This window comes from Chaetodon trifascialis, chromosome 16 (genome assembly GCF_039877785.1).
Source record: "Chaetodon trifascialis isolate fChaTrf1 chromosome 16, fChaTrf1.hap1, whole genome shotgun sequence".
NCBI classification, from domain to species: Eukaryota; Metazoa; Chordata; class Actinopteri; order Chaetodontiformes; family Chaetodontidae; genus Chaetodon; species Chaetodon trifascialis.
In genome coordinates this window covers 4,705,050-4,718,522 of record NC_092071.1, presented here as the reverse complement: position 1 = coordinate 4,718,522, position 13,473 = coordinate 4,705,050, and the positions used below count along the sequence as shown (strand labels likewise).

The 13,473-nt window shown below is 45.3% G+C and overlaps 2 protein-coding genes across 2 annotated transcripts in view; both read left to right on the top strand.

The window, feature by feature from the left end:
* Window positions 1-13,473, top strand: part of rars1 (arginyl-tRNA synthetase 1) — a 448,982-nt gene that overhangs the window by 13,330 nt on the left and 422,179 nt on the right. The gene's annotated exons all lie outside the window — the stretch shown is intronic.
* The window catches only part of wwc1 (WW and C2 domain containing 1), a 36,055-nt gene that overhangs the window by 12,693 nt on the left and 9,889 nt on the right, over window positions 1-13,473 (top strand). Inside the window, exons 5-10 of the mRNA XM_070982508.1 lie at window positions 104-183; window positions 5,399-5,528; window positions 9,886-10,032; window positions 10,299-10,369; window positions 10,581-10,826; window positions 13,104-13,193. Of these exons, the coding sequence (XP_070838609.1) occupies window positions 104-183; window positions 5,399-5,528; window positions 9,886-10,032; window positions 10,299-10,369; window positions 10,581-10,826; window positions 13,104-13,193 (764 nt within the window). The remainder of the gene's footprint in view (window positions 1-103; window positions 184-5,398; window positions 5,529-9,885; window positions 10,033-10,298; window positions 10,370-10,580; window positions 10,827-13,103; window positions 13,194-13,473) is intronic.

Genomic DNA, 13,473 nt, shown 5'->3' with positions numbered 1-13,473 from the left:
ACCCAGTTTTAAAGCACACTGGTGGCTTTTGGCTTTTTGTGGTTTTTGTTTGCAGTAACAAAAATCTAAATTCATCAAAGTTTTGCCCCTCTCTGCATCTCAGGTGAACAAGCTGAAACGGGACCTGGCCTGCATGAAGCAGGAGCTGCAGTACAAAGAACAAGGCTTTGAGACCCTCAAAGAGTAAGTGTTTCCTCCTCACCTCATCAAACTGGTGCAGTTTTTGCCTTTTTTTGTCCTGGGGGTGTTTATGGTTCATGTGTGCTCTCGTATTCACTTCTGGAAGCTTTCCAGTCCGTCCTCCTCCACCTTGAATCCTCGCTGAAGTCCGCGTGGACAGGTATATTTGTTGACAGCCGATGCTGGGATTTGATCCTCACGCTTTGTGCCACCACCACCCCTCCTAATTTAATTTGACGAGCAAAGCCAGACAGTGGGAATCTGACTTGAATAGCAAGTGTACGTGTGACCTTCCCTCAGTCTTTACAGTTTCAGCTTCTGCCTGCAGAACACCTTTGACTCACTGTTACCCTGAAACCCCGTGGACAGATGTCAGATGGCTGCAACCAATCAGCACCCAAGGCAATCCTAATGTTGTATTTCTTTTTCTGGAAAAAAGCTTTTTTAAGGGGAAAAATGACTTCAACAGTTGACATCTTCAGATGCTTAAATCTAAAGATATTCAGTTTACAGTGATATGAAACCTATGAGGAAAGGCTCTCTGGAGTTTGCATCGTGTTTTTTGCGTGGACGAGAAAAATAGGCTTTTGACCAAATAACACGCCAGCTCAGACTCTTGATTGGAGGTCTTGATTGGTGCTCCACCTCTGCCCTAAAATGAGATTAAGATGAAACCTTTCTGTCTCACTCAGCTGACATCATTAACCTGTATTCCTGTTTATTGTCAGACATCTGTAGCACCTGTGAGCTACGATCAAACCACTGTTTTACGCTCCTTCGGTTGCCTGACAGCACTAACAATAATGTCATTGAGAGCCGCTTAATAGTGAGTCTAGCTGTTTTGAAACACAGCACTGATGATCGTAGAGTGGTGGAGGTGGACTGAAGGGGGGTTTAATCAGCCGGGACTCAGCAGAGGATCCAGACCTTCTGTCCTGCTGCTCAGCACACGTTGACTCTTATCAGCTGTTTGTTTGTTTGTTGCGCACATAAAAACATTTTCAGAATTAACCGTCACGCTGTGGACGTTGTCCTAATCGCGTTCCGCCTCCACCAGGCTCTTATCTTTCATTTCTCTCGTCCATATATATCCGAGTGACACGATCGCTTCACAGGAATTTCGTCGCACAGTCAAGATGAAGGAATCGAGCCTTCTTGAAATCTTGCACTTGTTGGAATTTGCCCTTCTAAGCAGCATGTAAACGTTAAATGTCAATATGCTGCTGGAACTGATGAGCGTCGGTCAGAGGCTTTGGCGCAGCGCGCTTGCTTATCACCTCAGTTATTGCCTCAGCGATATCGCACATTCCATCCCATCATTAAACACTAACACCTCTATAAACACACCAGTAAAACAGCAGTTGAAGAATGTGGAGTGAAAGGAAACACCCCGTCTATCTGACCCACTTGTACACCTCTGAATATGAAGCGAGGTGTTTAGAAAGCGCGGGTGTATCGTTCAGCCGGGAATGTTGATTCCAAAGAGTCTCTTCCAGTTTTCTCCATCTGAGAGACCGAGGCCGTCCGTGATTCTGTTTTTGAAATTCTCCGCGTTAGAAAGCAGACATACCGATCCCCCGCCGGCCGATGCTGAATCGAACAGGAATGTCCGGTCTGTTTGTCTTGCCTCACGCGGCACAGTGAGAGTGTCAGGAGGATTAAAGAGTAGCTGAGGCAGAGCGGTCAGGCGGCATTCCTCCGTGACTTTCCTCTCCTGTTACAGTCATCGGACGGTGTTCAACAACCAATCGCTGTTTGCAGAAATACGAACAGGCTTAGACTGGAATGCAGCCCAACACTCAGCTCCTGATAAGATTTCACAAAACGCTGGCGCATGTGACGTTTTTTTTGTGTTTTCTGATGTGTTGAACAGAAAAGTGGCAGTATAATACTGCAAGGCCAAAAGAATGAGGCCCCGTGCCCTGTTGTTACAGTGAAGCTAACTATTAATGCTCCTGCTCACAGTCATAATTTAGATGAGCAGTTCCCAGCCGGGGGGGGGGGGGGGTCACAAGATGATTAACGGTGTAGGAAGCCCTCAGCCTCATCCAGCACCTTTGAGATGAACTGAAACACTGACTGAGCCAGACTTTACCACACAAGTATTAGACCTCACTAATGGGAGAAAATAGAAAATACTGCTGCTGCTGCTACTTCACTGATAGTAATATCAGTAGTAGTACTCAAACTGTACAAACAGTTGTGTAATGTCTTCTTTGGCTCTGGAGGAGCTTCACAAAGTAAAGCTGGTGGTGTCATCGCGGTTATATATCAGACTGGACTGGAACTTTCCAGCAGACAACCTGCTTTACAAGATTTTGAAAGTTGTGGGTTTTTACCAGGCGGGGAGGGCGTAAGAGAAGACACCGCTGAACTGCATTGTGGGAAGTGTAGGATCCTTTGTTTTTGGAGCTTCACCCACACCAGAGACTCAGCGTCTGTTAACGCCTGAACGTTTGAACCAAGGTTTGTGTGTGTTTGATCTAGTTAGTTTAACATCATGCAGGTGTGCTAATGAACTATATCTACGTCCTGTCGGCGTCACCTGCGGGAGCTGCACCTCCCTGTACTTGAAATTGATTGGTCTGTCAATTAAACATCCACTCTCCCGCTCTCTCCCTGTGCTGCCATGGCTCAGTTCGGTTTGTTGCTTTCCTCTTCCTTTTTCTGGATCTGCCAACAGCCAGACTTTCATGTTATTGGTCCAAAAGTCTGAAGCATCCAAAATGTTTTCACGCTACAAACCAACTTTGGGCTGTTTGGTCTGGACCGTGCCTCGGGAGAAGTTTCACACCTGTAATTTTGATTCGAGCCAAACTGAAAGGTCCAAAAGTCTGGACTGAACGAGTTAAGGCTTTACTGCCATTCAAACAAATGTCATATAACATTTTATAACATATTTTTGTTCAGTTTCCAGTATTGGTACTGGTGTCAATCCATTATCCATTATCAGTAGATCTTTCGTGTGCATATACTTGACATGGTTCTGCTTGGTGTGCATTTTAGAGGTCAGTCACCCTTTGAGGTCGCAGGGCATCCAGCGGCAAAGCAAGGAGGGTTTCAGTATTTTGGATAAAGACAAGCGAGATGTTTACCAAAACAGGAGCAGAAGCTCTGGTTGTCATGGTAAAGGAAAACTCCCCCAACCATGAGACCACGACCGAAGCTGATGGTCCCACAAAGACCCTATTTTGTTCATTTAACGTGAAATATTCTGAAGAATTTACTGTGGAGACTTAAAGTGGTGTGACGGTGGTTCAGTGTTTGTGCTCAGTGAGTAAAATGTCTCTCTGTGTTGTTGTAAAGCGGTCATTGTGATTTTAATTATAAAAAGGTTCATAACATCATATTCACTGAGCACAAGTGCATGTTTGAGACGGACTTAAGGAGGATTACTTCTCTCTGCCTGTTACAGACAAGTGCCTCTCTCCCTCCCTCACTTCCTCATTCTCTCTGCACCTTGTTTTCTCCCTCTCTCTCTCTCTCTCTCTCTCTCTCTCTCTCTCTCTCTGTCCGAACCTCCCTCCCCCTCTTCCCTCTCTGAAGAATGTGGAAGGACCTGTTATTCAGATGCATGCATGACTTGCTGATGACAGGGTTTGCATAGCTGCTGCTGCCTCTGATGGCTGTTTCCTGCAGTGTCTCTGCAACACCAAGGTCTCCCCAGTCTGCCCACAGCTAGAAAACAGGATCCCGTGTGTCTTATATGAGGGTTAGAAGCTGAGCAAACATTTGATCTTGTGCTCAGACTGATCAGGGCGTCCACACCAAGCCGACTCTGTGAAAACGTGTTTCACCTGTGAAAAGATCTGCACCTACTGGGAATTCTCAGGTTGTGTTCGTCCATGCTGACATGCTCATGCAAACAGTAAAATGTCTAAACCTCCTCCCCTCTTATTCTGCAAAAAAAAAAGCTCATAATAGTCATTATCTCATGTTGACACCTCCTGCTTTGCACGGACACCTGTACCCATTTAATACAGCAGAACATATTTTTCCTTTTGTCCTTTTGTGAGACACATGAACAAGTGTAAAGCAGCCATTTATTTCTAATTTCCTGTCTGTTAACCCATCGAACAGTAAGCCCTGCCACTGAGATACTGAGTCACAACTTTATACTTGTGAAACTCAAAAAGCATTGAATTCAGCTTCAAAAGAAGAAGGTAATCATAGAAGGTTTTAAAAGGTCATTCAGGACTGCTAGCTTCGTCTTATAATTGGTAGAACATAGGAGCTTAAATGGTGAATCCATCCATTCATTTTCTGCCCTAGGCCTTATCCAAGTAGTCACATTAAATTAATAGGACATATTTGTCTGCTGGTTTTCCATCAGGTGTTGAGTTGCTTTCTATGTGACATTAAAGTGTCTTAAATTTCGCTAAATCTGCAGGAACCCTGAACGAAATGAATGCAGGTCAGTGGCTGCAGTGATTGTTTGGAGTGACTGAGTGAGCGATCGCAGAGGCAGTTAGAGGTGGCACAGTGTTTACACTGGCTAACCGTGTCTGGGCAGGCTCACGGTGCGACGCTGGTGTTGAAGAACTCAAAAAGGGTTTAAGGGTTTAGTGTGCATAGAAAGGCAAAACGGTGGGAAAAAGATTGATGTTCTAAACGAGGTGTTTTGAAGCTGCAGGTTTCCCGTCTTTGGTCATGGAGGCATTGTGAGTCAGCTGCAGTCACAGCTTAACAACATCATCATTTAGACAAATCTGACAGTATTCCCTAAAAGAGCAAAGCAGAGTGCCACAGTTTGGTCACACCTGGGGTGAACAGTCAGCAGTGAGCTTAAACACTCAGTCCTGTCACAGTTAATATGTGTAAGGAGAGTGAATGAGTAATGCTGCTCCACCGTCTGCTGTTTGCTGTTATACTCTCCTGTGATGGCAGTGAAGCCTGCTGAGCGACTGCTAGTGAGAAGGCTGTGGGACAATGACACTTAGCATGACTGTATGAGAGTGAGTCAGTGCTGCTGTAATGTGTGTACGCTCACCTGACCCAGTTCCCTGTGTAAACATTAAAAAGTTAGGATTAAAGGCATTAGATCTTTGAAACCTGTGACCTTTTCCGGGACTGTCCAGAGCAGCTCACCGTGAAAGATGTGATTTGTGGACATTTTGACAGAAGGATTGTTTAAACCCTCCTGCTTTTTACATTTCTCTCAATCTTCATCCAAACTGACCTTCGTCTGCTGTCTCCTCCCCCTCCTCTTGCCCTCCAGGATTGACCAGAAGGTGTCCAACAGCCCGTATGGCTACAAGGTGCAGGAGGCGCAGGCCATCCTCAGCGAGGTCCGCTCCATCCGAGACGCCATCAGCTCTGGGGAGAAGGAGAAACAGGAGCTCATGCAGGTAAAAAGGGCGTTTATGATGGAGGTAACAAACACTTAAAGCCAAGGCACTGGCACAACGTGTTTTTCATAGAGCATCGGTGGGAAATGAGCTGAGACTAATCAGCCTGGCAACAGCCGGCATCACAAGTTTGATGTTTATCACTTTGGTTCACATTTTTTCCAAAATACTGAGCATGTTCTTGGTTAAAATGTCATTTTTTTGTTTAATTTAGACCCTTAAGCAACAGAGTTAAGGTCAGTAAAATGTGCCACCAATCAGATGTTTCCAGTAAGGCATCAGACTCAAATCCAGTGCGTCAAACTGTTATTGAACATGTACGTTCATTCTGTTTCTGTAATTTGACAAATATTTCTGAGTCAAACACAATAGGAGTGAAGTTAGGTACAAATCTGATAAGCATATAGAAGCTTAGCGTTGTTTAAAGGCTGCTGTTGACTCGATGGGCTCCAGTATGAACTCTCTGACAGACAAAAGAGGAAGGAAAGAGGAGACAGATAATCCAGAAGGTGACATCTTATACCAAGAGCCACGTGCATCATGTCAGAAATCACATGAACGAATTTAATACGTCTGAAGTTGGGACAAGTTGAATTGTGGTGAGTTTTATTTTGAAATCAAGGCAAAGATGACGTTGTTATTTTGAATTTTGAGTCTTCAGGCAGCCGGTGCTTCGTCATGATCGGCTTCCTCTTGCCTGCTGCTCTGTTTTGAGAGCTCAGTTTGGGTTGTGGGGGTAAATGAGTGGGGATGGAGGGTCCGTCAGCATACCAATTGACTGGGCAAATGTGATGCTTCTATTTTTCCCTCTAAGAGGTATTTAACTACCTTCAACTGTAAAACGGTCTCTAGATACTGTAGATCAAATGAAATGTGCCATGAACCAGAACTGAAACGCTCTGGCTTATTTACCCCAAGATGGACTTTTCAGGCACAGTTTAAACTTCACTTAAAGCAGTGACAGGACGTGATTTGCGATGAAGAGCGAGGGCAGAAAATGTGCAGTACAAAGAGACGAAGTAGGAGTATGAGCGAGGGAACGAGGAGAGGAGAAGAAGGCGGGCTGTGAGTGGAGGAGATAAGGGCATCAGAAGACTCTCAGGAGAGTCTGAACGCGTGTTAAAACACTTAATATTATATAGTTGTGAGAAAGAGGCCAGACGCACTGAAAGAGATTCAGGGACTCTGAGGAGCTGAGGCCGCAGGGAGGTAGGTGGTGTGATGACGGCCTGCTGGGCTCCGTCAGGAGAAGAGGAGGGCTGTGTTTGTGAGGATCCCTTTGAGAGGAGTTTTCTGGAAAGTGGAAACTATTTCGCTGAGGGCAGCAGCATTTTTCTGCTATGGGGGTTTTATTTCCTTTGTAGCTCATTGGTGTAAACTCTGGGCTCCTCTGAGTGGGTTTGCTGGGAGCGTCTGTGGGCTGTCAGTGTTTATTTCTGTCAGTGTTGATGTTTCCGTTGAAACTCCATCTCAGACTGCACTAGTTTGACTTTGAATGTTGGGCTACAGATAAGTATTATTTTCATGATCGCATTTCTGAGTGTTGTTTTTTTTTTTTTTATTGGTTCTTGGTTGTCTATAAAATGATGACATACAGCCGATCCTAGAGCTCAAGATGACATCTTTACATGTCTAGTTGGCCAACATGACAACTTTTTGGCAGGTTTCTTGAAGACTGCATCAGGTTTCTTGCTTAAAACCTCCTTCCTTCTTGCTTGAGGACGACCTGCTGTAGGCACCTTAATGATTTAACTGTATATGAAGGGATGTTAAGTGGCTGCATCTTTTCCTGGGTATGACGTGTTAAAGTGCTCGTGTGTCTTTCATGTCGCATGTTTTCCTCTCTTTCTCCCTCGAGTTCAAGCTCCTATATGCATCGTTTGCATGAACGGTAATCTCCCTCTGCTCCTCTGCCACATACGAAACATCTTTCCGCCCAGTTTCTTGTCTCCCAGCCCTCCTCTGCTTTCCCACCATCCTTTATTGTGTGTGACAGCATCATGGTATTAGCTCATCCATATTTCCAGCGTGGCAGCAGTGTGTATTAAAGTTGCATGGTGGGACTTCACAGGCTGCAGGTGTACAGTATGCCGCTCTGCAGGGATGAGGGGAGCGGAGGGGAACATGAAGCCTCTCGCTCTGGTGCAGAAACTGACAAACAGTCATTTATTGTTTCTAGTTTGCTAATGTACCGTAAACCACCACGAGAATCCCTCTGGGCTCAATTTCTGACACATTTTCATGCATCTGAACAGCGCAGATGTTCTTTGATGCTCGAGGCCTGCACATCAACAGGTCTGCCACAGAATATTAAACAGCAGAAAATGTGGAATAACTAAAGCATATAAATCTCTAAAATGCATCTGGAGCATTTTAGACTCCAGCTCTCAATAAAAACGCCTCCATGTTGACAATAATCCAACACACACCCCCAGACTGACATATAGATTTAAAATATCAGGTCTTATCAGGGGAGTCTGGCTGCAGATTGGTTTAGAGGCACAGAGAGGAGAGTGTGTTCAATAATACATAATCTACTCTGTGGACTCCTCTCTCCCGTTTCTCCCCTTCCCTCCCCCTTACCATCTGCAGCTGACAGCTCAGTGTGTGTGTCCCCGTGTGCTCTGCATCATGTTTATATGGCTGTGAGGGTGTAGATGCTGCTGTGTGTCTGCCTGTAAAGTCAGAGTAGAGAGAGGTGCAGTGTGTTCGTGCAGACCTGTAGTTTAGAGCTGAAACAGTCAATTAACTGAGCAGTTAATTTGATTAATTGTCTGCTAATTGTTCCAGCTCCTATTGATTGTATGATCACAATCTGAATATCTTTTGGGCTTTTTGAGCGTCGGTTAGACTAAAGAAGACATCCGAAGGCTTTGAGGAGTTTTGATGAGCATTTTCACATTTCCCTGCGGTCCTAGTTTTGGGTTTTTGAGCCAATGTTTTACCTTTTCAAAAGGTAATTTGCTTTGTTTTCTCAGGCGTTTCCTGGAAAGAAGTGTGGTGTTCTTTGGCCCTAATTATAGGGAAAAACTAGAGGCAGTGTGCAGTTATCGCACTACAGCTTCACTAATTTCAGTACATTTCCAGCATAACTTTAAGTCTTTAAGTCAGTGCGCAGCAGGGCGGCTGAGCTGAGTATCCAAAAATATGAAAGTTTCCAGAGTTCATACCCATTTGGGTTTAAATGCCACAGTTCTTTTTTAAAAATGACTATTTTTTCCTATAATTAGTTCTGTCTACACAGTTCTTTCCAGATAACTTCCAAGGAAATAATGAAATTATTACAAGAACACAGATCTGTAAAATGTAACTTAACTTAACTTAAAGGCTCAAAGATTAGACAGAGAGGGTAAAGAGTCAGAGAGAGAGAGGGAGGTGATACAACAGGTCCTGGATCAGAGGCAAAGCCGTGATCAAATATAGAGAACATGTAACGTGAGCGTGATTTCACTTTGTCTGCTCAGATTGAATTGTGTGTGTTGACTGGAGGGGAATCTTCTCGGCTTTTTATCACCTCTCGAATTGATTGTGAAGTGCAGAAACAAGCTCAGCTGATCATGTTGTGTCCATGCTTTTTTTTTTTTTTTACCAGAGCCCCAAGAGCAAATGTAGGCGTGATGAGCGCTCAGCATGCGATGATGGGAGATTTCTGAGCTTTGACGTCTTTCAAATCTGAATTTAAGCACCTCCCTCTACCTGCTGTTCAGCCATGTGTAGCTTCAAGCTGAAATGTTGCTCAATCCAGGCTCAGGAAGAGACTCTGAAACTGAGAGTCAGTTGAGATGCTGCATGTTCAAAACACATGAACGCTGCTGCCAACATGGAGCCGGTGTGTTGTTTTTCTGAAAGGCAGACATGAGGCGCATTCCACCGCAGGCTTTGAAAGATCTGCAGTCATATAAGATGTTACTTCATGACTGTGAAGATGAAAAGATCACTGCGCTGCATCGCTGCACAGCTCATAGGAACAGGCAGCAACACACCAAGGATGTTGTCTTTACAGCTTTGGCTCTTCACAGATGCTCTTTGATGCCCTCTGACAGCGAGTCACACAAACTTCACGTCATTGCTGATTTCTAGAAGCTTCAGGTCCTGAACAAGAGAGGACCAAATGTTTGATTCAGAACCAAAAAGCCATTTAAGAAGTTATTAATATGGGCTGATGCTCGCCTTAATTGCATTCACTTAAAACAGTATTTCATTGCTGCTTTGTCTAATATTTTTTTCCTCTGTCCTTAATCACATCCTATTTTTATTCCGTGTACTTTCCTGCTGCAGTGGCCCAGTTTCTCACTGCAGATCATGTTTTGATTCACATAATCTCCAGCAGCCCTGTTTGTCCCCTCCATTCATCCAGAAACTGGCCGTGTTGAAGGACGGATTCCAGCTGGACTCTGGGTCCCAGCAGGAGCTGTGGGGCAGCAGCCCCTCGCTCGCCAACTCGGAGCTGTCCATCCCTCGGCTCTACTCCGACGCCGGCTCCCAGACCGACATCCCCGCCGAGGTGAGTCCCAGCAGGGTCTCTGGTTCATGCAGAGATTTAGACCTGGTCTCGACAGATTTCCTCAGCCAGCACTAAAATCAGTATAGTCAAACAGATAAAAAATGGCAGCAGCAAGTACATTATGCTGATAATGTTTCTGTGCATCTGAATGCAGGATGACTTTAACTTCTCATGGAGTATTTTGTACATTGTTGTGTTTGTACTTCTGCTTGATGTCTCTGAACACGTCCAACACGTCATTGTGTGAATATTCTGTTTGTGTTCAGTTCATGACCAGCACCAACAAACTGGCAGAGAAGGTTCGTCTGAGTCTGAAGTACGAGGAGGCAAAGAGAAGGTAGACACCAGCTGACTGATGTGCCTCTGAAGTGCTGATACACACTGAGCAGAACAACTAACGGACTCATGTTACTGTGGAATCTCCACCATGCTCAGAGACAGAGTACAGTTCTAGTCAGCTGCTCATTAAACGAGTCCACCTTTCCCCTCTTCACTCTCCCCCTCCTCCTCCTCCTCCTCCTCCTCCTCCTCACACCACGCTCTCTCAGGATCGCCACCATCGAGGTTCAGATCGCCAAACTGGACAGCGAGGCGTGGCCGGGGCTGCTGGACCCCGAGCGAGACCGCCTCATCCTCATCAACGAGAAGGAGGAGCTGCTGAAGGAGCTGCAGTACGTCAGCCCCCGCCAGCGCCTGGAGCCCAACGACGCCGAGAAGCTGGAGTCGGAGAAGAAGCGTCTGGAGAGAGACCTGCAGGCCGCCAGAGACAACCAGAGCAAGGCTCTGACCGAGAGGTGGGAACATCGGTTCAGTCAAGTACTGGAGATGATTTAACAGTTCAGAATCCAAATCTCAGAGCTCCTTATTTCAACACAGCAAAGTTCATGACTCCAGTCTGAATTGATCTCATTCTACTTTTCAAATATATGTTTTGTTTAACGTTTGCAAGTAAGAACCAGATCCACAATGGCCGCAGCTATTGAAAGCAAACCCTACTCCTGAATGTTCAGAGCCATAAGTCAGCTTGAGTCGTCCTTGTGTTGACCCTGTCTTTATTTAATAATAATAATAAGGGGGAGACAGAAAAAAGGTTCCTGTCTTGGTTGACAGTAGCTGACGCTGAACACCAGCAGCAGCTGGACCAGGACCTCTCTGTTTGCCTTGTGTTCTTACTTCATGTGTGAAGGTGGACTGAAGGCTGGTGTCATGGAGAAGGTCAGAGCAGGTGGTGACAGCAGTGCAATGAGTCTAACTTTGTCCTTCTCGTCTCATCTGCTGATGACACCGCTGACCTTCTGCTTCTGTCGGACTCCTTTGGCCTTTAGAGACATCAGACCGCCCTGATGATTATTAAAACTTAGAGATGACAGTCCTCCTCTCCGGTATTCCCTCCTCTTTATTTCCAGTCTTTTGTACCTCCTTGTTATCTCTGCTCTTTCTCCCCTAAATCTTTCTTTCACCTTTTTCGTCTCTAGTTTTTACCACTTTGCCTTAAAGAGCGCCGGGCAGCGAACGAGAACCACCAAGATCCCGTCCTGTCCTCTGCTCTCCCTCCCTCTCTCTCCCTCTAACAGGACTCTTGTTGTTCGGTGTTCAGGTCAGACTCCACCTGAGCTCAGTCGGTCTTTGTGTCTCGTCTCCAGTTCCTGAAACCTGAGATGCTGCAGAGCCTGCTCACAAAAGGAACCTCTTGTAGTCCACCTACGCACCCTTATAATCACACACACACATAAACTACTCACACACTAATAACTCAAAGTTGTCACCACACACACGGACACAAGAAGTATGCACACACTCTGCTATAAGATGTTCAGTTAAATCTGAATCTGACCTGAGACCTGTGTCAATACAGTGTGACCCGACCCAGTTAGACTGAGGCTGGTTTTGGAGCTGGTTCATCTCAGGTCCTGGGTCAGTTCTCAGCCAAAAATCTTTAAGTAAACATTGCCAAAACTTTGCCTAAATAAAATACAAAAAGTCTGAAATTGGTAAAGTTTGATTCATCAGGAACGATCAGTTACAATTACAATTTGTCATTTGATAGATGCTTTTATCCAAAGCGACGTACATATGAGATTTTCATACAACACAAGCGAGGTTCTAGACGGGAGAGAAAAACAAGAATAAGTGCCCTAATGCAACTTTCTGGTCCCACTGGACATAGGTGCTACAAGACAATGCTACGAAGTCGATATTAAAGAACAAGGTGTTCAGTAAAGAACTGGTCTGTAGTCTTTTTCTTAAGATCGCAAGGGACTCTGCAGAACGAATGGAGTTTGGTAACTCCTTCCACCACCTGGGAACCACAGAAGAAAAGAGTCTAGCTAGAGACTTTGGGGTTTTTGGAGGTGGCAGCACCAGGCGCCATTCCTGGGCAGAGTGTAGTGAGCATTTCAGGTAGGTCGGAGCGGTTTTGGTGGCAATTTTGTAGGCAAGCGTCAAGGACTGATTCGAGTTGGATGCTGATCTGTTGTTGTATGGAGGGACCGGCTGGGATGGAGCTCAGTCTTTGACAGGTTAAGCTGAAGGTGTCGCTCCTTCATCCATGCCGAGATATCGCGATCACATCAGAGAATAAATAAGATTATGACCGAGCGGACATTTGATTCCAGCTTTCTCTATTGAGCCCTCATTCACTGCACACACACCTTTCTTTCTTCCTCAGACACACATATGTACAGTGCAGAAGAACGAGACAGGAAACGGTCACAAAGTCAGTTTAACCTGAACGAACACCGACACCAGCAGCTCTCTGTAACCCGATCAAAGGCTTCCTCTTTCATTCAAACCGTAGATCACAGTAGCAGCTGTTAATGGACTGGTTTCCTCCCAGCAAGGCTCATACAAACAGATGACACCGCTGTCACCTGAACACAAAGCAGCTGCTCACCATCGCCCGACAAATCGCCGCCGTCGTGTCATATTTGTTCACACCTCCAGCGTTAGCGGAGCGCTGACTCATGTTCAGCCTGGAAGCAGATTGAATTAGATTAAGACCTTCGGCTGACTGAAAAAAGAAATTATATAACTTTGGTGTATTTGTTTAGCATATGTCTTTATCATTTCAGGCTGCGACTTCACTGCAAGAGGAACAAGCTGGTGAGAGAGCTGGAGGAGATGGTTCGACTGGCCACGTCCCTGCACTCTCAACTCAAAAGGTTCGCTCGTCTCTTCTCCTTTTATTGCAGCGTGGGCGTTATTTTTGAAGAGTTTTCTATCATTGCTACCAGAAATAATAAGACAGGACTCACCAAGTTAATTGCTGAGATCTGAGAAGGCAGTGACATCAATAAAAAGAAGTGAAGAAACACGAGCAGTCAAAGCACCAAACGATCTGTTTAACGTCACTTTAATTAAATGCACTCATGCATTTGATTTATTTTTTACGCAGTCGTTTATGTCATTTATCATTTAGTCCATTCAGATTCCCGACAAGGT